The sequence below is a fragment of the Barbus barbus genome, assembly GCF_936440315.1.
Source record: "Barbus barbus genome assembly, chromosome: 11".
NCBI classification, from domain to species: domain Eukaryota; kingdom Metazoa; phylum Chordata; class Actinopteri; order Cypriniformes; family Cyprinidae; genus Barbus; species Barbus barbus.
In genome coordinates this window covers 1,189,629-1,217,367 of record NC_136739.1, presented here as the reverse complement: position 1 = coordinate 1,217,367, position 27,739 = coordinate 1,189,629, and the positions used below count along the sequence as shown (strand labels likewise).

At 38.3% G+C, this 27,739-nt stretch overlaps 1 protein-coding gene across 1 annotated transcript in view; it reads right to left on the bottom strand.

The window, feature by feature from the left end:
* Positions 1 to 27,386, bottom strand: part of asic4a (acid-sensing (proton-gated) ion channel family member 4a) — an 81,072-nt gene extending 53,686 nt beyond the window's left edge. Inside the window, exon 1 of the mRNA XM_079429239.1 lies at positions 26,298 to 27,386. Within this exon, the coding sequence (XP_079285365.1) occupies positions 26,298 to 26,873 (576 nt within the window). The 5' untranslated portion in view covers positions 26,874 to 27,386. The remainder of the gene's footprint in view (positions 1 to 26,297) is intronic.
* Positions 27,387 to 27,739: the final 353 nt, after the last annotated feature.

Below are 27,739 nucleotides of genomic sequence, written 5' to 3'. Positions count from 1 at the left end.
TAATCTCTATTAATATAAATACTGGTAGATATTCATGCGTAAATGTTATAATTTTTGTACTTGCACAGTATCAATACATGTACAGCGTCTTTACACTTTAAGAGATGTGCAAATGTTTATGAATCCTCTGAGAATTAGTCAGAAGTGAAATAGTGGGAACGTTTGCCAGGGTAGCGCCACCGGTGACCTAATTTACTCAGACAAAGCCCATATTTATTTATAAATGAAATCCAGGTGAGACTAATACGTTTTTATTGATTTGCACTCTTTGTATGGCTGAAATCAATTATTATGCTCAAAACAAATAATGCAATTAGCATGTTCTATTTGTGTGTATATCGAAACCTCAAGCAGCTGAAACTATTAAAATGAGTGAAATGTATTATTCAAAAAAATAATTAATGTATGACTAAATATAAATACTATATAAGTATTTAAATCTAGTAACTGCATTAAATAAATGTGATGGTGGTAAACTTTTAATTACCTTTATTCACTTTATTCACTAAGTGCCAAAAATTAATCCTACTAATTTTATTAATTCAATATTCTATGAATCTCAAAGGATTCATAAACATTTACACATTTCTAACATTGTATATAGTGCCCAAATTGTAGATCTTGTAGGTTTTGTTGTCTGCCTGAACATGCATGCATGCTGAAACCACACCACATATGAATACTAATTAGGTCACATTAAAAGTGACTGTAAATTAGAAACTTTTGGTTTTTGTGAAAACCAGCAGTCACAAAGCACATTTTTTCACTACTGACCACTTTACAGTTACCAATAACAACCGTCTTACTGGAAAGCAGCACATTCAGTGTTTCAGATCACACTTTTGTTGCCATCTTTCTGCTGTTGAGAGGCTATATTAGTTTTTGTCACCAGTCTTTGGAGACCTCTGTGATTTTATACATGACAGTAGCAGCAAAGCTGTTTTACTGTGTAAACTGCCTTTTGTTTTCCTTTCAAAGGTCTTCATTTCTGCTCTTGATTCCATGGACCATAAAAAAAGATACAAATAAAAACAGCACTGCAGTGAGGTCTCTTTACTGCTATGAAATGCCAATACTGTTGCTTTCAGCTGCAGAACACTGTCATAAAACAGAGGCATCAGAACAAACTCCTCTAGCCTCTTTGACACTTCATGTGCATCCACACCTCTAACACAATCAACATCAATGATGCAATATCTATTTTGAAAAATATAGACATGCTAAAATTATATAGCAGATGACTTTGTGATGGTATGTTTTACAGCAAAATAAAAAATACATGCATTTAGAGTGCTGAGGTTGTGTTAGAATCATCACAGTATTAAGAAAGGAAGAACTTGAAATGCAATCCTTATTTAGATATGGATGTTTTAATCATAACATTGTACTCAATATTATAATGATAAAGTAGTTCAAGAAATAAGCATTTCTAATCCAAACATTCCACTTTCGTCATTGTCTTCCTTTTAATAGTAAAATTTAATGTCTGTTGTTTTATACTATATATGTGAACTAGTGATTTGATATTGATTTTAGAGGTTGGGGAACTGGGTGGTGATTCTGATGCCCTTAGGCAAGATGTGAAAAAAAAAATAAATAATAAAAAAAAAAAAAAAAAAAATAATAATAATAATAATAATAAAAAAATATATATTATATATATATATATATATATATATATATATATATATATAATAAACATGATTAACTTCAAATAAGATTAAATAATATAATATATAATATAAAATAATAATAAAAACAAATAATATTAGTAATATAATACAATATAATTGGTCATTAAATTACTTCCCACTGAATATTCTGATGCACTCAAAATCACATTACAAAACTTAAATGTGTTGTGAGTGCTGATGCTGAATAATATTGTTAGAAATTAAAGGGTTTTTATTGATTTTCTTTATTTTTGCTTAATTTAGATCAAACAAAAAACTGGACCGGAGCATGCATGAAAGGGAATGGGAATCACAGGCTGAGGCTGCAGATGCATGTGGCGAATGGTGCAGGTCAACAGGCTCCTGACTCTCGTCATTGTTTGACAGAGCATAGTTGAGAGTGGCATCTGAGTAAATACATGAGAAGCTGTAGTTAAAGTCGCCTGCTGCCCATGTGCAGTGACTGACAGCCTGGTGACAAGATACAAATGTGAGGCTTCATCACTCTGGGCACACACATAAACACTCGCCACCCCGGGCTGCACTTTGAATTGCTAATTCATTTGCCATGAAAAAAAAAAATGCGCTCGGAGAGGGAGAGCCACCACTTTACATGCCTCCCATCTCCAGACTTCCTACGATGTCATTAGTTCGGGTTGTTTTTTGCTGTCTTGCTGCTGGCGGATGGACTGGACAGTCTTCCATTTTCAGTGGCTTTGATAAGCCTCGGTGTGACACAGTTGGGGATGCGAGAGGGGAAATGATCAGTTAGAGATGCTGAAGCTGGGTGCACTGCAGAGAGACTTTGATTGACTTTCCACCAGGGATAAACTGTGTTTGGGCTGAACATTGATGGTTTACAGCACTGCTCGAGGAAAACCACGGGAGTTGGATGATGATAGAAATTATTTACAAGAGAAGAAGTGCTTTTGTTTTTGCCTTAATGTGGACCATCCAGTCAATATAAATGTGGAAATACAAACCAAGCCCCTGCTAGGAGATGAAATTGAGCTCTCTTCTTTTATACTTCATGCCAATTTTAGTCTTAAAACAACATTCTCAACATAGCTATTTAACTTTAGTCATGTGAAGTTCTTCTGAGTGAAGTATTCAGTGGGAAATAATGACCAACAACAACAAACAGTCACATCCATCAATATCAGGATGCTATATTTCTGGATACAGGAGGACAGGAGGAGAACTGCTAAACCTGCATCTTAAACTGTGTTTAAACTGCATCTTAAACTGCCATTTAAACTGTGTTTATCTGTATCTGAACGTGTTTAATGTTAACTGTATGCACCAAGGGTCTGAGAGTAATGCAATTTCAATTCTCTGTATGTATGTACTGTACATGTGGAAGAATTGACAATAAAGCTGACTTGACTTGACTTGACTAAACTTTTCCTTTAAAGGGATAGTTCACCCAAAAATGAAAATTCTGTCATTAATTACTCACCTTCGTGTCGTTCCAAACCCGTAAGACCTTCGTTCATCTTTGGAGCACAAATTAAGATATTTTTGATGCATTCTGAGAGCTCTCTGACCCTGCATAGACCGCAAGGATATGATCAACGTACAGATACGTAGCAAGGACATCGGTAAAATAGTCCATGTGACATCAGGAGTTCCGTAATTTTACAAAGCTACGAGAATAATTTTTGTTGCCAAAGAAAACAATAATAACATAATTTACATCTACTGAACGTAACCAATGCTCATTACGTTGATTACGTTCTGGGATACTCTTGAAAATGAAGGAAGAAGGTAACTCAGAGAGAAGAACTGCTGAATAAATTATGATATTATTGTTTTCTTTGAGTGCAAGTGTAACCTTATTTTAACCTAATTTTCCCACTTTGTGCGAGAAGCTCTTCGCTATACTGTTTTCTTCAATACTACGCACGATAAATTACATTTTTTGCTTTATTCACTCCAGAAGTGCATGGATAATGATTTTCATAAGTTTTATCAGTAAGCCTAGACTTTTGTCAAATACAACAGCCTATTGTGTGCAAACGTAACAGGGCTAAAAAACATGTTCAGTGCACAATTTAATTGGGATAACTTAGCCGGGTCGCATTATCTCAGTCTAAAATGGCTCAAGGGCTCAGGCCCTGATGTTGGAAGAGTCACGCTGCGAAATTTGATTAAATTTAGGGAATTCATTTTTTTCAATGTTTTAATGAGGGAAAATTGTTCAAAAACTTCTCAGCACTGCTAGAAAGTAAAGCCTGAAACACATCCAGATTTTGTAAGTTGTTGCGAGTTGGTCAAAAGTTCCAACTATATCCCAAAAATACAGGTATCAGGGAGTTCTAGTCACAGTACTTATCAGTGCAACCTGGTTTAAATTACAACCAGAGGATCGCAGGTTTAACAGAAATTCATCGTATGCAGGAAGAGCAATCTGCACTTCTGTTCTTGATTGTTTTCTGCTTATGCCGTACACGTTAACATATGCCAAAACAAGATTTTATAATTGATGTGATACCTATGTGGTTGTGTTCTGCAACAGATGGGTCCCACCAGGTCTGAAATAGATGGGATTAGCCAGAGAGCAGCCTCGTCCTTTATAGAAGGATCCTTGTCTTCTGGCCAGGGCTCTGTCTGGGGACTTGTGCCTTGGCTAGTGGGGGTAACAGATGGGTTTCCCCATCTGATGCACGTACACGCAGCACTGGCTCATATAATTCCATTCATCTTTTAAACAAGTTTGGTGAAAAATCAATTTCAGGCAATTCAATAACAAAATGCTTGGGTCAGGAAATTAAGATATGAAGTGGTTGTTAATTTGCTGAAAGGCCTTTTGTACAGCACATCAATAGCATACGGCATGAACTTCAGCAAGTTTACGTTACAAGGGTTTGGCTTTCTGCATTGATGAACTTTGTGGTTCAACAAACCAGCTTCTCCATATGGAACACTTCAAGCTTTTCTCTGAGAGCATCTCAGGAAGGGATTTTCATCTGCTTGCCAGGTGTGAAACACATCTCCCACACTTGTCATCTATTGTGAGTCTCTCTTGTGCTCCAGGATGTGAAATGTTAATGCATAAATTACCAAAAAAAGATTTCCATCAAGCCAAAGACCTGAAAAGACCGAACTACAAAGCACTGAGTGAAACACATCAACCTCTAGTACTAATTTGTAAGGAACTGAAATGTTCACACAATTGTGCGATGGCAAAGTTTCTCTTTTCATCATACTGATTACAGCTCTCCAGTGCATTTGGTCATTTTCTTTGCAAACAGCCACAGTACAGCCTGTGAAATGTGGCATATAGAAAACATTATCTTCCACCTTTAAGATCACATACCGCCCTGCAGAGCGCACATATAAACTCTGGATAGACATAAGGGTAAACACCACCGAGGCACCCTGTGATTAAGCAAAACTCAACATTAAAGCGCCTCTGACAGGCTTTAAAGCATTTTAAGCAACTCCAGGCATGGTTTGAGAACCTACAGAGAATGCGAAATGATCAGGCCTCCACACACTCCATAATCTCCATGACTCTCCACGCTAAAGCTGATAAATTCTATTAGATTTCCCTTTAATACACAAGGCTAGGACCGAGCCAGCCCCTGACGTTTGGGCACATCTCTTTTCCCCAGATGCAGTTTCTGGGGTGACATGAGGAATTTAACTCCAACTCTGACGGGAACACACCAATCAGGTAGATGCATTACAGGCTTGACTTGATCAACAGATCTTGCACTCCGCTCTCAGAGCACCCACTCCACATCCAATTTTTATTTATCTGTTTTTTTAACCAAACATGGTTCTCTCCCTTACAATCTAAGAACGCTTTCGCCACTCTATCCCCCCACCACAAATAGGCAGGTTGGCTTGCACAGCTCTATAATGATTCAACAAGCATACTCCCTTTAGTGTGGAAGCCACAACATTCATGTAGCCTCTCGCAAGTCCACTAACAGGTGAGTTGATAGAATTCAAAGCAGGTTCCAGTCGAGCTCGGAGTCAGTCGGGACACTGCTTAGCATTCAAATCATGAGGCTTCTAGCTAGTTTTAAAAAAGAAATGTCAGGTCATTATAGATTGCAATTTTTTCCTGAGTAAAATGAATACATGAAATCTTTATTACCCACCAGACACCGAGCAGGGGTGGAGCGACAGCTTCAGAATAACTCCGATTCTATTCTCTCCCGCCTTCCCTGGGCACATCAGAGAAAGTTTTCCCTTTTTTTCCCCCCTCATGCTTCTTTTACAAGTTCTCAGGCCTGTCATGTCAGGGTCAGTCTCTAATCACGCAAGGGCTTGATCAAAGCACCAGGAGTGAGGAAAGGAACACAGAGCCTAATTTCTCAGAGGGCAGGAATTAATACCGCTCCCCTGTCAGCGCAGAAACCCCAGCCCACCCTCTCCCACCCCTTCCAGCCTCTCACCGGGCCAGACGGCTCCCGCACCTGTTGTAATCAGGATGATTAAGTATATGATGAGAATCCCAAACATACTCTCACCAGATAGATGATAGAGGCGATAACGGATAGAGGCTAGTCTCTGAGCAAACTGATTAAAAAACTTGGGACTCTCTGGAATGAGCTTGCTTCGAATCCCAACATCAGTATGTTACAGAGTGCACTCTTTTATCTTGTCCTGCGAGCAAGGATGGTTATCGTTATTGAGAAAGATTTGTGGAAACCAGCCAGGCATGACTCAACAGAGGGACAAACAGAGATGTTAATTAGTCAACTAAAGTAATTCTCTGTAAAATAGACAAAACTGGACACTAAACTGACTCGCATATTCACCTTCTTCCAAGAGTCCAGCTTTCCAGTAAAAGTGTTTTATATTCACATTGCTTTGCATTCCATTAGCTGATAGAAGTGAACATTTTGCATACATTTCAAGTGGCAAATGCTTAATTAACATACATATAAAGGTACACACATACATACTATAAAGTTCTGCATCTACATTGTAAAAGTTAGATATACTGACATTATGACATTAAGTTAACTGCACACAAACAATGAATAGGGTCAAATGCAGAATTGAAATGTTTTTGAAATTTATAAAGTGTGTAGTTGATATCAATTCAAAACTGTGCTGTCTAAAATGTAAGCGTTATAAATAAAAGCATTAGAAATTATTACTGTAATTTAAAGAAGTCTAAAAAAAGAGAAAGAAATGCAATCTTTAAATCTCCTGGACAACCAATCATATTTAATGTTACTTGACAAATATTATAATCTAATATATATTATATTATAACACACCATAATAATAATAATGATTATTTTAATTATTATTAAATAATATATAATAATGACATTTTAAAATTATTTAAATATATGTATTATTTATACATTATTATTATTATTGTTATTGTTATAACAATAATTAATATAATTAAATTACTTATTTTTTGGAGCTGTAATATGCAAACTTTTCCCTTTATATCTATATTTTTATTTCTATTTTTGGCTGAAAACCTACATTTAGATTTGTTGGGATCTGCATGCTTCTGTTAATTTTTAATAGCTAAGCAGGTACATTATAGGTTTAGCTTGAAAGGCTAAAACCTGCATACACAACACGTTCTGCTTTCACCGCTTGCTTTGAGCAGGCCGGTCAGAACCAGCCCAAAATACATTCTGGGTGCAGTGCTGTATACAGCATGCTTTCAACCAAATGGAAAGATCACATACTGTCTTTGGAGGGAATTTTTTAGCCCATGAAACACACAGAGAAGACAGCATAACTGAGTGTGACATCTCACCTCGGGCTCTTTTTGACCAGATGTTGAGAGCATGAAAGAAGCATGGCATTTACAGTATCCGCTCATCTGAGTGTCGACTGCTTTATGAGGCTCTGTGCCCTAATGATGGGCAGGTTATTTGATTCTTACGATTGTACATGCCCCGCTGTCAACAAGCCCCTTGACTCTTTTAGTTTGCTGCTCCGGTGAGCAGGGACACTTATCTGCGAGAAATTAAATCAAGGGTAATTGCATGTTCATACCACAGAAAACACCGACTACCAGACAACGGGAGACTCCTTCCTTTCGCCAAATTGTCCTGCTAACAGTCTGCTTCCAACTTGCTCTGTTAAACATCCTGTAGAAATCTTTCTCTCAGTCAGTCTCTCCATATCTTTGTCTATTTCTGTCGTATGCACCTGCCAGGGGCATTTTCTTTGAGAAGAGATGCAGTGCCTCCAAAGAAAATATTTGGATGAGAAAATAATCAACAGTGCAGAAATAACACTGGGTGAAGGGGAAATGCATTGCACTGCGTAAGTCGGTTGAATTTCCCATCAGTGTTATAATGCCTGCCTATCATTTTCAACAGTCCAGAAATTAAATGGGTCAAACTGGTAAACATGGACAGTTTAACTGCAAAGTAAACAACTCACCCACTCATTTATCACCACTTTTGCCCTAAATGGAAATGACCTTGAAATGATGATCTGTGAATCACTTAGTTTGGTAAATTAAATCACCTCTGTGTCTGTGAACTTCATGACAAATGCGGCGTTTACCGAGCCTTTAATGACTAATGGCCTCAAAAACAAATAGTCGAATAACAGTTAGTAATAACATACAAAAGATAGAAGAAATATTTTTATTACTGTAATGTTGTATAATTAATAAAAAAAGGATAAACTTTCATACTTTGATACAACTTGGTTTTGATAAAAAAAAAGTGTCAATATAACCAAGCAAAAAAAAAAAAAAATAAATAAATGAATAAAATGAAAAAATTCCTTAGCTTTAATAATATAAACAGTGATCCACATGGCTTTAACCCATAAACATCAAATTAAACTGGAACCAATTTACAATGGACCCAAGCAAAGTGTCCACCACATGATAATGTATTCCACTGACATTTGGTACATTCTCACACTGTAAAAATAAGCAACTAAATATTTTCCAGTCTATAGGATCGTTTGAGTCACAAATACTAATAAATGTGAATTACTTGAAACTATATAAAAACATGTTTTTTACATAACTCAAAAGAATCCCCAAAATGTTGCCCAACTATAGTCAAACAGTCACAGCTGACTGAACTAATAATTTCAAACTGAACAATACTGCTCTAAATTTGAAGGATTTGTGGCAATAGGTGAGAGAATCTAAAAACCTAACCGCATCATGTGTTGAACTATTTTTTTTTTTTTGGTTAACAATGAAAAGACACCAATAACATTACATGCAAAATGTCTAATAAATAATTTAAAAATGTAGAGCAAGCTTGTGATATAAAGTTCATTTCTGAGTCAACAACCTTGTGGACATCCCTAAACGTACAAGAAGTTGTTCCTATTCAGTGTTAAGGTAAAGATGCTGCATGTTTAATTCATCGTGAGCTTCGTGAGTTCACAGGCTCTTAGATATTCCAAGCAAGCAGACCGGCATGGTCCCACTCTTGCTCCGCGGTTCACACCTTTTGTCTGCAAACACTCACACTCCTATTTTAATGAAATGCTAATCCCAGGCAAGTTATACCACTGTTTGGGTTGGAAATGCTTTTATTTATGCAACATCCAAGTACATGTTCTGTCTACAGAGATCAAGCCACACTCCAAGAGCTGCATTCATAAAAAAGATAAAGAGAAAGAGAGAAAGGTGACCTGGTCGTGAGCTTCATTACACCTGCTGCGCTGCTGCCTTTTCATGTATATATAAAGCTTTAGACTCATTTCTATGTGTTTTCATTATTGGTTCAAAAGTTGTCAAAGAGGGACTTTGTGAATGCTGTGGTTATATAAGCATATGAATATTTGATTTTAGCACTAGGTGGCGCTGCCTCGCAACTTCTCAGACTCCTTCAGGGCATTGTGCTGATGACCCATACCAAGTTTCGCAACGATACGTCAATGCGTTCGTAACATATAGCATTTTACTACAAAATTCAACATGACCAATGGCCAAAATGGCTGACATGGAAAAATTGGATATGGTTCAACTCGGCATGATGCACCGAATCCAAAGAGGCCAGTTTTGTGATTTTTGACCTAACCATTCAATTTATAAGCAAAAATATGCATTTTTCATATGTCCTGACCGCTAGGTGGCACAGTGCAGGTAGCCTCAAGTCATGCTTGTTATAACACACACCAAGTTTGGTCTCAATACGTCAAGCCCTTGCGGAGATATAGCCTCAGATCCATTTTTGCGTGCTTTTCTGCAAATTCGTTAGTGTGGTATTCGAGAACGCTTGGACGAATCGACTTGAATTCCATTTGAACTTTTTGCCAGCATAATCTAAAGATGATCTGAAACAATTTTGGTGAGAATCGGACGAACCGTCAAGGACAAGTTCGACAAAGTAGGTTTTACGAACAATTGAAGATGGCTACATTTTGGACTTGATTCGACTCAGCTTGAGCCAAGGATTCAGAGGAAAAATAATTTTCATTTTGTGGCTTATGGTGCAAAAGTTATTAACATAAACATGAATGAAACTTTGGACAAGTGATGGTGCTAGAGAGTTTGAGAGAGACTGCAAATATGCTGTGGTTACTATTGACACTATCATCTATCAGTGTGCCAAATTGTTCAACTTTCCCGCAAGCGGTTCTATGGGCTGCCATAGACTCAAGAGCGGAAGAAGAAACAGAATAATAATAAGAAGAATCCTAATGGATACAATAGGTGCCTAAGCACCTGCGGTGCTTGGCCCCTAATTACAGTATAAGCATCATTTAGTTTCTAAGGTTCTTCCTCAGCATTGCTCTTTGTTAGCTGTCGAGGCTGGATGGGAAGAACTTACTCCCGACCGCTCGACTCACACTTTGGATCATGACGTTTGTACTATAATATCACCTTCAGAAAACACACATTCACTCTCTACTTGGCAAATGGGATTCTGGGCTTCATTCAAGGGGCTTCAGCATATAAACGAAATGTTAACATGTTCTTCATTTTCCCAAGAACAGGGCATGAAGGTCAAGGAGGAAGAAAAGAGAGGGGAAAAATTGCACCGTGATTTGTGACTGAACAGCTGTAACATTTATTCCTGGTCTTAACGGATCCTTCCTGAGGTGCTCCATTAGCTGTTCTTTAATCCCAACGAGAATGTCAAGGGCAATTGTAAACACGAGCCAGAGTTCCATCCCTCGTTAAAAGATGTATTTACTCTAAATGACGCCCTTATCATTCGCCGCGTAACAAAACGGATGCAAATACAAAGCAGGGATGAGGCATCATTTTAGTTTTGCAGTCCTCATTGACATTTTGCTATTTTGGAAATGCATTTTGGGAAATATGCTACAGTACATGGATGAGGGTCACTTCTGTTCTGGCAAATTTATGTGGCCACAAATGCAAAACCCACTAAAATGAAAGCAGCATGAAACGCAGAGCTCCCTCCAAAAAGGGCACCGAGCGAAAATCTCAGAACTCTCAGGAGCGGCGTTGCGAAGCTAATTTGAAATTAATTAACGAGAACTAGATTTCTTTGGTTTGGAATGATTTCCCATTTTAAAATGAACAGGTGTACTCTGCATGAAACACTTACCAAACAGAAATCAATCCATTTGTTCTGCTTCCTGCTACAGAAAGCGAGAACAAATTCCTCGTACAATTCTGTGGTGAGTCACGCAATTGTTTGCTTTTACATTTTATATCGAGCTTATAAACGGAGCTCATTGTGCCGGGGAAAGCCAGGGACATGACACGATATTAACAGCCCAGCATCTCTCTCTCCCTGCCTCTCCCGGGACACAAGTGTTAATCGGAGCCATCAGGTCCTTTCCTGCTGGATCAATGTCAGCACAAATTTCAGATTGCTTTCCTGATGCACGCCAACTTATCTGTGATTCAACTTTAATAGGTTATTGAACGGCACAAGCATTTAGGGAGCCGGGCCGTATTTCAACTTATTGACAATCAAATCCACACAACTTTCTCATTACCATACATTAGGACAAACAGAATTAATCTTTGGGGCACTGTCAGGTGAAAGAACAACACTATGATTGAAAGAGGTCACAACCTGGCTTGTAGGAAAATAAATTACTAACATCCAGTTGAGTAATATCCTGAACTTTATTTTTCGACTTTCTATCATACGTTTAGTTGAATATAACTTTAAAAACAAACATAAGGATTATACCAATGTATAAAGTACAATGGGATCAAAAAGCCTGCCACCATATTAAACATTTTTGAAACATTTAAAACAAAGAAAGATTAGGATGCAAAATAAAATAAAAATAATATTATACATTATTTATAGGTCAATAATCAAAGGAATACAAGTAAATGTTCGTGTCAGTTTCAGTGCATGTTGGCACAGGAAATACTCGAAATACTAAAACAATCAAATAAAAATTTTCACTCAAATTATTAAGTGTACTATTATTTATAATTGTTAAAAAATACACTACTGTTCAAAAGTTTGGGGTCAGTTTTTTTTTTTTTAAGACGTTAATATTCCGCAAGGACACATTATAAGTTACAGTAAAGTCATTTGCAACAAAATATAATAATAAATAATGTTCTTTTAAACTTTCTATTAAACAAAGATTTAAAAAAAACTTCACATTAGGCAGCACATTAAAAAGTGTTGGTAACACTTTAGTATAGGGACCATTTCTTACTATTAAGTTGCTTATTAGCATGCCTATCATTAACATATTGGCTGTTTATTAGTACTTATAAAGCACATATTCTGCATGACCATATAATTCTACAACCCTAATACCAAAACTGAATATTGCTGAATATTGAACACTGAAATGTGTTCTCTCTGTCGGTTATGAACGTGTCAGAAACACTGGGTGGCCGTTTAGTGGGTCCCAGCTGCTGCCAGCAGTTCTTATACTGCAAATGTCCGCCATGGCCTTGAATCACACAGAGCAAATTTCACATCAAAAGCAACAGACTTCACACAGGCGTTACTGACGGTACTCTCTCGGAGCTGAGGGAGAATGTGGGAAGACTGAGCTACATGCATCTACTGTCTGGGAGTAAAAGTATATTACAAAAAAGCTATTCGCTAACAAAAAAAGACAATTTTCTTCCTGTCCTTCAAACTCGTTTGAATGCTAAAAGAAGAAAATGGGACAGGATAGGTACCCACAATTACGATTTACAAATTGACATCAGGGCTGTGTTTTGTCTGGTTCTGTGACCACAAACAGCTTTATGCCTACAGCATGTGTGACTACAGCTTACTGTAGTAAACAGCCTCAGCCATTAGTGCTCCAAAGGTGTCAGAAAAATTTCACTCAGTATGTCAGCGCCCTGATTATCAACACTGAAATCCTGCCGCCCGAATTTCTCCTGAAGGTGCTTTACATGACCATTTATTTAATAACTGAATTCATAACTTGCCTCATTGCAAACACGAACCGTAGCTGCAAAGATAAAAGAAGACAGTTTAAAAGTTAGCATCCATTACCACCATTGTTTATTCTGATAAATTACAAAACAATTATGCTCCACAAGGTCATTTCCATAATGCACAGTCATGCAATTTTCATACTATGGGCCTTTAAAGAACACAGCTGAATAAATAGATGCTGCATCACTTCATTTCACCGTGCGGCATGATGCAAAGTAATTTTGTCCTTTCTAGTGGCTTCATTACAGTCTAATGTGTTCTTCAGGACACTTCATAACCGAAATGTACTTGGATGGGAAAATGAGGGGTGGCGCATCAAGCAGAGCTTGATGAATTAGATGACATTTCCATGCATCTGAAGGTCGAGTGGTTTGTCAACATCGGTGAAACCTTGAGATGAATGACTGGCTGATGCACCGTGTACCTCGCTGTGAACGGCATTGTCCGCTGGGAGGAAAACACATAGGGAGGTTTGTGTACATATAGACTATACTGTATATCATTTCTTGTATTCAAATGGCTGAGCCTCTTTAATCGTGTAAAATAATCATTTTGTGTGTGTTTATGTGTGCTTAGGGCCTTTATAGATAGTTAGTTGTCCAAAGTGGCCCATTCTAAGCTCCTCGTTAAGACTCGCTTGTTGCCAGATAATTACAGTCACGCAGGAGCATTTTCAGTATCATTTACCACACGCAATGCTGCTTATTAGTTGTAACAAATTAACATACTGAATAAAATTACTAGAGAGTTATTGGAGATTATTTTCAGCCAGATGAATCTAGCTAAGTTTTCAATACCCACACCAAACATGTTTGCATTTATAAGCTAAGCGCCCTGAAAAATTTTCATAAGCCCCATCAAATATCAAATAAAAACAGTTCTACCAATGGACGAATGAAAGTGCATAAAGAATGAAATGAATGCACATTAACTAAAACGGTTAATCCACAAAGTGTATCTATTTCACTGCTGCTCGCAGAAGAAAAACAAAATGACACTCCCCTGTGGAAGCTTGTGTTGAAGAGCCTTCAGCTCTGCTATCTGTGCTGAGAGAGAGAGAGAGAGAGGGTGAAGAGGTGCGGCGTTCTGCATTCGTCTCCTGAGGGAAGGATTAAAGCAAAGGGGTTTGTTGCTCAAAACAGAGATGAACATATTCGCTCTTTGTTTGACGAGGAAGGTTTAGATTCACTGTGTACAGGAGATTTTTGAGAAATAGTTGATTGTTTGCATTCATAGCAGTTTGACGATTCTATTTACTTTCATTATAATGAAGACCACAGCATAACAGAAGCTGCATAAAGAAACAAAAAACAAACTGAGTTCATGTTGCAATTGCTATCCAAAGAGTATTGGCGATGCGAAGAGCAAATTTAGCATTGGACCCGTCTGCACAAGGAATTCAGGGTATCGACACAAATTTTCCAAAACAATACACTGTGCTTCGTAATGCGTGCAAGTGTACAAACAAACCCCAAAGATCAGCGAAAGGCAGTGCCAAGTGTGTGACATTCGACATAATTCAGAGCACAGGGTAATCGTCCAACCAAGCAAACATGCCAGCCCTTCATGCTCTGCTAGACCGCAGACCAGAATACACTGAGTGACATTTATGTTCTTTTATTTTCCGCTTTAATGTTGCCTTACCCTCTCCGCAATGACATTTCCATTCACTAAGCAGAACAAAGATTTTCACTTGTGCGATTCATTTGATGTTTAAGCATATGCTGCTTTTTCACACAGTAATTAAACCGTGGCAGTGAAGACAGAGGAGAAACGCACATCCATTACCCGGACCAGCCCGCTTGCAAGGCCTGATGAATTTTTAACATGCATTTCTTACTGGTTAGATTTTAGGATTGTAGTCCTAGGGAGATTTAGGCTCCTACATGAGCATGATGGTACAACAATACAACAATATTAACAAATTAAAACATCTCAGTTTGATCAGCTGATATAAATCTGTAATGGCAGCATAATTTAAATTAAAATTTGTGAAACATAACCAGCATAATATTTGTAATAAGTAATGGCAACATATTTGGAAGTACAATGTGTTAAACTTTATGAAGTAGGAAGTAATGAAAGTTTTTGTAACACTTTACACTTAGGTTAAATTAGTTAACATTAGTTAGAAATTAGTATAGTGAAGTATTGTTCATTGCTGTTTTATAGTACCTAGCGCATTCATTAGGTATCATAAAGTAGCAATGAACAATACTTTTTTTTTTACACCATTTGATATCTTCATTATAATTTCTTACACACACTAAGCCTACTGTTCAAAAGTTTGTGGTCAGTAAGTTTTTTTTTTATAATCTCAATTTTATAGACTCGAGCGGAGCTGCTTATTCTATGTAAAAAAAGAAAGAACTATTCAGTAAGAAAGCAAATTATTATGAAACCAATGCAATTGCATTTTCAAGCACTTTATCCCAAATCCAAGCATTTTTCAAACCTTGAAAACACTCGTACACAAGGATTTCAAGCACCCATACGAACCCTGTTTAAAGAGTCTCATGCCCACCAAGATAACCTTTATTTGATAAAAAAAACAAAACAAAACAGTAGAACAGAAGTATTGTGATATATTATTGCAATTTAAAATAACTGTTTTCCCTAGTGGAAAAAAAAAACATATACTAAAATGTATTTGAAATACATTTATTTTGTGCTAAGTATACAACGAATACATGTACATATTTATGTGCTTAATAAAAATACCCTGCAATTGTGTTTTGGTATACTCGCAGATGAGGCTTAAACCTAGTCCCAGACTAAAATGCATGTCTGGGCTGTTTTAACTAAAAGAAACTTAACTGACTGATCTTAAAATATGGCAGTTCTGTTGTTTTGTCTCAAGATGCACAGTAATGTTTTTATCTAAGGCACATTTATAAAAGTTACTTAAATGTCCCAATTGATCTATGGCCTAATCCTGGCTTAATCTAAACCCTGTCTGTTAAACCGGGCCTATAAATCTGCAAAAATGAAACTATTGAACGTACTGTATACTTCAGGTACACTTTAAATACCTTGCATTTAAAGACTCTGTATTTTATACAGAGATCATACAATCCTTATTAATAGTGATGTTAAAACACATTTTAGGCATAATATTATTACTCAAAATAAAGTTTAATTATAATTTTATAACAGTTCGTCATAAGTGATATGTCAATAAATATGCTAATGAAAGTATGAAATAAATATACTTATGAAATAAATAAAATTTTGTTTGTTTTTTTAAATGTAGTTTATTCCTGAGATGGTGCTGAATTGTCAGCATCATTACACCAGTCTTCAATATCACATCAATCAATTAAATTGGGAGGAAAATATATAAAAAAAAAAAGTAAAATAGCATATTTTTTTAAATATACTAAAATCAGAATATAAATACATCATAAAATTATTTAAAGGATGCTGACATTTAGACTTTTAGAGAGGCTGAGATAAAAGACAGGGATCTAAACCTCTCCTAGACGAGGCCTCGCAACAGCTATGATTTGTGGCGACATATTTGACGTGTGGCTCAGAAACTGGCCGCAGAATATCATCATGCACCCCGATTAAAATCCAGTCAGATACCAAAGACAGACGAGCATTGTGCTAGTCTCCAGGGCTTATCAATTTCTTATTACCTCTAAGCCACGGGGAAGAGGAAGTGCTGAATGAAAAATAAGCTGGAACAGAATTTCTTGCGGCATATGTAAACAGCATGCCAAAGAGTATATCCATCTTTCTGCATTAGCTTATTTCATTGGTAAGCATTTAGTTCTATGCAAAATTGCAAACATATCCATACGGATGGGTTTCTCCTCATTATCAAACACAGCAGACTTCCCGCCAAAACCAGAGGAACAAGATAATTAGTCACGCCGGGCTAGGGCCTGGGAAGCAATCTGACAGAGGAATATATTGATTTAGGAGGGAGGGTGAAGCAAACAGCCGAAGTTAGGGGTTACTATCAATCTTCTCCTCCAAGTCTATCAGTATATGATGAAGCACGTATGCGCGCTCGCTCACATACACTCGTTCCAACAGCTCGCCGGATAGCTTGTCAGAAAGAGACAAATGTAAGTGGGAACTAATGTCTCTGTGGACTCTGGAGGGAGTTTACAGCCTCCAAACATTAGGGCCCTGCTTTTTTCGCCAAGTTTAAAGCTATCCCTTGAGCCGAAGACTTTTCAGATGTATTCGGCTTGCTAAATCGGAGGATGATGAGAGGACCGGTAATGGAAAAAAAAATCCCTGAGAGTGAAACACCGCCTCTGCATTCATAATACAGCGATCAGTCTCAGGTGTGGGGTGTCTTATGGAACGCCGCTGCTGATGTGTTTAGCGTAAAGAGCGCTGATCTATTTGCTGGGGATTTGAATAGCCCCGCTGTGATTGGTTGTGTGTGTATGTGAGTTCGCTCCGTCTGTCCTTGTCTCCTTCACACAAACATAAACACTCACAATAGTCCCCACGTCCCCTAAAAGCAGGAATGGCTTGAGGATAAGTATGTTTACAGCTATGCCTCTCACATGCAATTGCGTCTCCGTGCATCAGCAGGCGTGCTGAAGGAGAGATAAACTGTTATGCGGGCAGCTGAAGGCTGAGGCTTTGAGCGCAGTATTTTAATGTATCGGTAGTTCAGCGGTTCAATAATCTGTGGAGACCTGCGACAGCGGAACTGGGCGGCTAATTGACGGGCTGTTTGGACAGAGCCGCGGGAACGCGGTCACTTTCACGCTCCCTCAGTCCTGTGTTTCTGTCAGGAAGACGGAAGAAGGAGACGCTGAGAAGAGCCAGACGTTGAGCCCGCAGGGGGACCTGATGTCACTCACACAGCACAGAGCTCTCAGAGAGAAAGACATCCTACCTCAGGAGTGGAAAGTGCCAGCTCCTCGCTAACACAATGTGAAACACCTGTTACTGCCAAAAGTCCTCACATGCCTCGTACCTCAAGCAGACTCGACACCGCTCCATCTCCAGAACTTTTGGCTGCTTCTGCAGCTACTGTACTCGTGCTTCACTTTTGCACAACGCCTCAACATTGTTTTCTGATGTTTTAGTAAAGTAGACAGATGAAACTGTGGGATCAGGGAGCATGACGCAAGCTGAATTCAAACCCACATTTCTCACATGAGCATCACGGCTCAATGTGTCTGAAGCAATAAGGTCTATCATACTTCAAAAAAAGCTATCTGTTAAAATGCAGTAATGACACTTGCTCGGTTGGCATTCAAAAGCAGAGAAGTATGCCTTTTAAAATCGGCCAAACTCTGAAACATTTCATTAGCAACCATTCTGAAATGAAATATGAAATGCAGCAGAAAAAAAAAAAAAAATCACACATTTAAGAGACCTCCAAAAATACCTACTGTAATCGAATAAAATATTTGTGAATTAATATAAATTCTTTTTTTTAAAAGGAATTAATACTTTTATTCAACAAGGACACATTAAATTGAGCAAAAGCAACATCAAAGATATTTTAATGTTACAAAAGAATTCTGTTTCAAATATGAAATAATGACTTCCTTTTTGGATTTGGTGTTCCTGGTCAAAAATGACCAGCCTTTCAAAAATTGCTCATAAATCTCCTAATATACTATAGCTATTATCACCCAAACTTGGTTTCAATCTCCGTTTTAACCACCACAAGTGTAACAAGGTGGGAACAAAAAAATTATCTCTTAAAAGTACAAAAATTTAGATTTTCCAAAAATGATGGTTAAGCAGCAACTGTGTTCAACATTTAATATTAATAAATGTTTCTTGTGAACCAAATCAGCATATAAGAATGATTTCTGAGGGGAGTCACATGACATGCTCATGAAACTAGTCACACTCGAGTAGAGCTCCGTACGTTTGGCCTCTTTTTGCAGATTTTTTTTCGTTTTGTTTTAAGTTTTATTCATTGGTTGCGCTTTACCTGATGACATGCAGTCGTAAACAGCAGGAATTGTCTCCGTCGGCTTCTCCGATTAAGAAGAAATCCAAGTCACCGAACTCTAGAGTTTGGTTTGATCCTGACGCTTCTGTGTCTTGGAGAGCGATTGAGGAATCTATTGTTTATCCGTATAAATTGAAGCATCTTGTTTTTTCGGGAGTTCTGCTTAGGCAGTGTACATCTGAGTTTGGTCCCATTGTAACCCATCTCCTCTCCACATGGAGGGATGTTGAAAGACGTTCACAACTAGCTACAAAATGGCACAGGCATTCACCTATTTTCCACAATAATAACCTTTTGTCAGGCAGTACTCTATTATGAGTCCATTGCGGACAATGAAATGGAGTAAACACTCTGGGAGATATCTATGATAATAGCGGTATAAAATCCTTCCAGAATCTTAAAACTCAATATAATCTGCAGGCACCTCCTTTGTTATGTATTTGTGCATTAGATCGGCGCTACGGGTGTATGGGGTGCCTTGTAACTCTCTGCCAGTTCACCCTTTACACAAACGAATCCTTCCTTCTGAGGAATCTCCCTCCTCTGCTTCAGTCATCTATCTCTTTCTTCTTGAGCATTCATACAAACCTTCAGTGTTGGGGGTAACGCATTACAAGTAACGTGAGTTATGTAATCAGATTACTTTTTCAAGTAACTAGTTATGTAATGCATTACTTTTTAATTTGCAAGAAAATGTCTTAGTTACTTTTTCAAAAAAGTAACGCCAGTTACTTTGTTTTCCCATTTATTGACTGACAAGTCTCCTGTCCTCATGTTGGGAGAAATTGTAAGTACAGAGGCATTGTGTGCGCTGTGTGAACATGATGTTACTGTAGTTCTAGACCAAATGTGAATGTGCATTAAATCATCTCACTTGCAAAAAAAACAAAAAACAGATTTAGTATTCATCAAAATGAATTAAAACAGTGACATGCAAACTCAGAATATGATGCAAGCCTGCAATAATTAAATATGTTAAATAACACAAATGTATCTAATCCCATTTTATTAACCAATGTCTTTGCTGCTGACCTTTGATCCAGTTTAACCATACTAATAAGCAAAAATGACTTTAGATAAACTAACAGTTCTGCTTCATTGTTTTTTTTTTATTGCTGAAGAGTGTTGAACTTTCTTCTCCTGCGTTCTACTGTACAGACGTGAATTTACTCTTCCTTCAGCCTGAGGTTTATTCATTACATTTTTAGTGTGAAAGGGTTTTTACATTTGCTATGAATAGAACTTCTTATATTAAAAACAAACAATCAAGCCCTGCTCATATTTAAAATGTAACGCAAAAGTAACATAACTAATTACTTTCCATAAAAAGTAACATAATTAGCTACTTTTTTAGGGAGTAAAGCAATATTGTAATGCATTACTTTTAAAAGTAACTTTCCCCAACACTGCAAACCTTTATCTATTACTACTGTTTGGGCTAAGGATCTTAATGAGGATGTGCATGTTTTATTTTCCGATCAGGTATGGGGTATGCTTAAATTTTCTTCTAAAAACCCTAATCACCAAATGATTCATTGGAAATTGCTGCATAGGGTTTACTTGACTCCAAAGAAACGTTTTTATATGAATCTGTCGTCTTCTAAGTGTAATCTCTGTTCCCAAGAAGTTTTAGGCACGTTTTTTCATTTTTTTGGGGAGTGCGCCTCTCTCTCATCTTTTTGGACTCAGCTCTCACTGGACCTATCATATTTGTTGGGTACTGAGATATGTTTGACTCCATGCCATTTTTTCATGAATGACTTTTGGGACTTCACCTTGTCCGTCCAACAAAGATCTTTTCTGTTAGCTGCTCTCACAGCAGCAAAACAATAGCTGGTCAACCGTTGGAATCCTCCTCACACGATGGACAGATGAACCTGGACGGTGTATTTGTTGGACATTATCTCGATGGAACGCTCTACTTCTCGTATACATGCATCTAACATGAAAACTGATAATTCATGGCATTCAGCTTTTAATGTTGTGTCTTCTTTTCTAAAATCTTTGTAAAAATTATTTTATTGTTATTTATATAGTAATATTAATTAATATGTGTTTATTATTATTATTTAAGTCTACCAAGGGGTGGGATGAAATAAAAATAAAAGTCAATAAACAGTTGTTAACAAAAAAAAAAAAGAATGATCATGTGATACTGAAGACAGAAAATTCAGCTTTGCCATCACAATTTTTATATATATATATATATATATATATATATATATATATATATTCAAATACAAAACAGTTTCTTGAAACTGTTCAAATATTACTATTTTACTGTATTTTTATTCAAACAAAAATCTAATCAACCCCCAAATTTTGATTGCTAGGTGTATTTATATTTCTATATCATTTCTACAAAAAATATTTATTTAAATGTATTTTATTAATAAATAAATTATGAGAATCAACAAGTAAATGATGGTCAATCTAGAGAAAAGATGCTTTTTGCTTCCAGATGGTGGACGCTAGTCGAGGCATCTACCAACACATGCTAACCAGCTAAACCTTGACACTTTGGTCTAGAGCATATGTGCTAACAACCAGGTCACAGCACTAACCACAGGACAGAAAGATGATATTTGAAGAAATGTACTCCATAATGAAGCAGCAATGCTGCAAAATGCAGACAAGACACCTGACATTTTGAAAACTCTGAAGTGGCTTGTTTTATTAAACGCATGTCACCATACCCCTGGAGTGGTTCACTCACATATTCAGTTCTTTTAAATCTATTAAAGCATGTGCCTCTCAACACTTCTGTTCCAGACTGACATGACAAATGCCAACAGTGGCCCTTTAATAATGCCTGTCCTCACCCTGGGCTTTAGATCAATCTAGGTCAGTGTCACTCAGTTATCCATAGGAATATATGCACAAGGGATGTGTCCTTGCTTAAAACTAAATCGGAAAATGCATCTGCAAACACAGCAAGCGGGAGAGCAAACACACACACACACACACACACACACACAGTGGAGCAGGCTAAAAGAACCAAAGACCTCTGTGTACGTGCTGGACTGAGCTAAACCACTCACAATCCCCTTCACCGTCAGGAGCTGACAGTTAGGTGGAAAGGAAAATTGAAGCACAGCTATTTATTTTCAATTATGTCTAAACATCTTATTATGATATCTATTGTGAGCAATTATCATGAGTCAATAACAGCTGAGTGTTTTAATTATACCCATGTCAAGGGGAACAGAAAGCAAATAATGCTGCAAATCACACATACACAAACATACAAAGTGTTTTTTTTATCACGATGAGGACTTTCCAATGATTCCTATTGTTTTTATACTAAATTAATAATCTTTTCTCCCCCCCCCCCCCCCCCCCCAATCCTAAATCTAACTCTCACATAAACCTTTTTGCATGTTTATAATTTTATTAAGCCAGTATTTAGTATCATTGTTTGCTGATTTCAGGTTTTACCGTGCTTGCTGGGACATTTATTTCCCACTGGGAAGAGTGAAATTCCTAAATTAATTCCAGTAATTCCAAATTATGTTAGTGTTTTTCTATTTAAAAAAAAAACGAAGAAATAAACAAATAAGTATTGCCGCAGATAGGTTGCAAGTATATTTATTCAGCAACCATAATTGCTAACAGTACCATCGATATTATTGGATTTATGACAGTTTTGCTCACAGATTTAAAAACGGCAAACAACGGTCGTGTGAATGAACACACACTTGCTGTATTACACATTCACAATATCGCAACTGAGATTGCTAAAGTCCAATTGAGTTTTTAGATCATCAGCATTTTTTGTAGAGCTGTGCAGAAAATGTGTTTATTTAAGAGAAAAGCTTTATTTGGGGGATTTCAACTCTGGGATCTGGCAACCCCAAGCATGAAAGCTGATGGATTCTTGTTACCAATGCAAGCTAACAGAAATGTCAATAGAAAAAAACACCAGTGTGCCAATATCATAGACAACTTAATTAATCAGAAATGGAGATCACAGTGAAGAATTAATCGTCCAGCCCTACCTTGAAATATGATTCATACCTCTTAGTAATTAAAAGGCCTACTCATTTTAAATAAATATAGGAAGAGGAAATTCTTATATTCACAAGTGAAACAAAATGCTACATTAAATTGAATGCGGTTATATAAGTCATTTACATCTATGAGGCAAAATGGAAATGCTATTTTTATTAACATCAGCATAAATAAAAGACCATAAATTAAACATTTGTGCTTAGAAATGAATGAATATGAAATGAATATGCACACCCAATTTGAAAATGTTCCTTTTGTTTGATGATAAAACAGTGTGATGATCTATGATGCAGACAACTCTGCTCTTTTGATATAATGATCATTGTTGCAGTGTTTCTGTACGAGAAGAGCTCTAGGACATTGGGCGTGGGAATGACAAATGAACAGCTAATATTACGAGTGCAATTGCTGAAACCAAGTAGTGGGGCTAAATGCCAGGGATGTGATTGATCGAAAATATACCGCTTTCCCTGCTGATGCAGTCATTAAATAAATGCAGCATCTGGAACAGGCTAGACACGAACACGCCGTGTGCTCTTTTCCTCAGGCTAGTGATCCACACGCAGCCAGAGGCCAGCAAGCTCAGCTAAGGTCATCTCTTACACTTTATGCTAAAAATATCAGCCGGTCTGCTGTTAATACGAAGCTTCCGGGATATTCGCAGTGATCCTGTTTACTCTTGCATCTGCAATCTAGTTACACTAGAGAGGCTAAAGAGACGCTTCTCAAAAATCGCTCCTTGTTTTTCTGCCCGGGTTGTGCAGCCCGTGGGATGGAGGAAGGGTCTCGTCATGCGTGGAGACAGCAAGATGCCTGTAACTAATCTAACTGACAGCCTCTCAGACACAGATCACAGGGCTGATGGGAGAGAACGGTGGAGCAGGGAACTTTCCAAGCAGATTAATTCATAAAAGAAGTCCTTCTGTGGCTGGCGAGAGGCCCGTGCTGAGGCCCATCCCATCTTCCGAAACAAATACTTATTAAAAGGAACAGTTCACTTAAAATTTATATAAAAAAAAAAAACTCTGTCCTCATTTGCTCTTTCTCATGTTGTTCCAAACCTGAGTGACTTTCTTTCTGCTGTAATACACAAATGGAGAAATGTTACGATGAATGGGAACTTAGCCACTGGTGGGAAGTAAAGTAAAGTAGTACTTATAAATAGCAACACTTACATAAAGCACTATGTAACCGTAGTAAAGATTATTTTTAGCTGAAACCGTGGTCTGTAACAGTGTTGTAAATCATTTTCAGTTTCTTGCACATACCAATCTATTCACTTCATAAGACTTCAATATATCGTCAGGAGCCATGGGTATTAATTTTGTGATGTATGTACAGCTAAACATCGCTCTACTGAAAAAAAGTATTAACAGCAAATTTTCATTTCTTCCAAAAGGAGTTAACCACTGCTAATGAAACAGTGCATCACAAGAACCAAATCTTACCTGGTTTGTGAATAACTCATTCAGACCATATCAACTGATTCAGTGTAAATATATCACTCACTTCTCTCATTATACATAAAAGAGATCAAGGGCAGATTAATTTAATTAAAAAACAACTTAAATTTTGGTCTGTTCATTTGTCACACACAGCTATTTTGTGGCTCCAGAGGACTGACAAGACATACAGACTACTTTTGTGACACTTTTATGGTGCTTTCGCATTCTTTTTGAAGCTCAAAAGCTCTAGTCCCAATTCAATGTTGTTGCACTGAAATACATTTTTAAGAATTTCTCCAACTGGGTACCACAGAATAAAGTAAATTGTCTTTGAATGTCTGATGCAGATAACTGGCGCCTCTTGAATTCATCTTTGACTATTTTAACAAACAGCAAGCACAAACAACTGTGAGGACAACACTTCACATTTGGCTGTGACCGCTTTTCTCTTCTCAGCTTTGCGTTTATCTTTCTGCAGAAGCGTGGCATTTTCCCTGCTGTGGCCAATGGGGAGAGAGACCGTAAAGAAGGGGTGAAAGAAAGTAGCAGTGGAAGAGAGAAGCTGAGAGAGTCTCAGCCGTCATTTCTAATCTCTTGTATCACATGAATTGTACTTAGGATCAAACACATGTATCTACCTTGAGTAGAGCAGAAGACTAAGTCATGGCCTAATAGTTAGAGAGTTGGACTTGTAATCCAAAGGTTGTGGGTTCGAGTCTCGGGCCCAAGGGAATGTAGGTGGAGGGAGTGAATGTCCAGCGCTCTCTCCACCCTCAATACCACGACTGAGGTGCCCTTGAGCAAGGCACCGAACCCCCAACTGCTCCCCGGGCATTGGCTACCCACTGCTCTGGGTGTGGGTTCTCTGCTGTGTGTGTGCGCTTTGGCTGGGTTAAATCCAGAGCACGAATTCCGAGTATGGCTCACCATACTTGGCCATATGTCACGTCACTTTAAAACTCTACAACACATCAAAGGGTCCCACCATGTTATCAAGACGGAGAACGTATCCATCTCTGGAAGGTACGTATGTCCAACACATCCTATTAAGACTTGACAAATGTTCTTTGCCATATCCATTTATCCATCAGTACACATAACTTCAATAAATATTGCATGATGGACACATATAAGACCTTCCGGAGTGGACTTGGTCGGCTTATGGAATTTGTTTTATTCGTTTTAACCAATTTAGCTAATGCAAAAATCATGTATGATTTCAGACTCTAAATATTTAATTCCAACAGTGACAAGTTTGAAATACAACACTGAGAAAACTTCACTCTTGGCAAAGGTGGTGTAAAAAGTGAGTGAGAGTTTTTACAAAGCAGTATTGTTGCCATGCGCTCTTTCAGAGGCTGACACTGGTGGCGGTATCAAACAACAGAAAAGTAAATATAAAAATGCACCCTGCTCTTCTCCCTTGAGGAGAACAGCTGAAACCCCTGCTGCTGTTGGTATATTATAAGAAATCATGAGTACAGAGAAACAGGACCTCTCCTGTGAACACAATGAGGGTAGGTTTGTGCCCTATTTACAAAGAGTATGTCCAAATGAATAGTCACTACAGGGGAAACCAGAGAAGAAAGCATATCTATCTACCTCACCGCTGACAGAAACTGTTTCCCTTGTAATGATGAATTGAATTTGTTTGCAACACCTGCAGACTCCCCAGTTTCACCTGTAAACAGAACATTCGCTTCTAAAGTGCACATAAACTCACTATTCCAGCAATTCCGATGCAGGATTTTGGACATTTATTACTCTTTACACCTCCACCGTGTTCTCGATTCTAATAATAAAATGGCTCAATGTAGTTTCCGCCATTCACTTTTTCTTTAAAGTTAACTTTCTGAAGCAAAAGTTGCAAGCCGATAACAAAAACTTTTCTCAAGCTTACCACTGCAAAGTCTTCGGCCGAGCAGTTCTGCCCACTGAAGTTGCAGCTCTTCAGCATCTCTTCCAGCTGGTGACCCGTCCGGTTGAAGATGTCCTGCATGTCCGGCGCTGGATACTCCAAATCGGTGGGCTTGTGGCCGTCCTTGTTTTTGGGGGGCAAGCCGGTCAGGTTGGCCAGGTGGTAGATGTCGGCGTCGGTAAGAGCGGAAAAGCGGAAACGGTTGATGTTGCAGATGGTCACGGCGGGGAAAACCATCTCCGGGGTGGCCTCCTCGTTCAGCGCTGTGACGTGAGGATGCTCCAGGTAGGAGATGGCACACTTTGCCGCCTGGTATAGAAAGAGAGCCAGGGACACCAGGAACGCAAGAGCCCAGAGGGTCTGTCTGACACCCAGCCGGCCCGACACAAAGATGTGGTTAATCCCATGGAGCGAGGAGGCACTGGCGAAGCCTGCCAGGTCCTTGGCTGGGGGGCTGCAGCTCTCTTCGATCAGGCTCTCCTTGTCCCCATCCTGGTTGCCTTTCTGCTTCTCATCCTCCTCTGCAAATTTGATTTTGCATACAAATTCGATCGGCATGTGGGCAGCCAGGTCTGCGTTTGGGATGCTTGGATAACAGCTTGGAGCCCCAGTATCCACAAAGTCCCGTTGTTCTGACGAACAAGATATCAACTCCAGAAAGAAAGAAAGAAAGGGAAAAAAAGCATGCAGAGCGAGAGCGAGAGCGGCCGCTGCTGCCGCTTGCAGTGGAGGAAACTGCTTCTGTCTCTCAGTTCCAGCTCTCCAGTGCTGATGCGCTCGGACTGCTCATCTGAGCACTTGTTCGGCACACTTACGAGTCCTGCTTACCAGCTGTAATACAGGAAAGCAAACAAAACAAAAACAACAACAAAAAACATGCAACAAATCTCCTCTTTGCTTTACAGCCGCAGAGGAAAATGCAGCATTTTGACTCAAGCTAAAGGAGGCTGGGGGGCTTCTTAATAATTCACGAGGAAGCAACACTGTGATTATTTCCTCTTCCTCTTCACCGGCACAAGCAGCAGCAACTCAAACACCCCCCACGCTCTCGTCCTCTCGCTTTCTCTCTCCGTCTCCTGCTCTCTCTTTCTCTCTCTCTCTCTCTCTCTCACACACACACACACACACATGCATGCATACGTATACACTCGCGTCCCCCCTCGCTTGCGCTCTCTCTCTCACTTAATCCACTTGTTTGAGATGCTTTCTTACCCCTTGGCCACAATAAGTTTCCATCAAAAGCTGCTTCGCTGAACATTCCGGACTAGATGAGAACGTCAGAGGGGTCAGTGGATTTTAATGTCGGCACCCCACTCATCCACCCCTACCTTAGTCCCACAAGACATCCTAATTATGACAATAATGAGCAGTGAGGAGTGAGCGTAAACAGCTCACAACTCTGAACGATCAATCTTCAAGTGAAA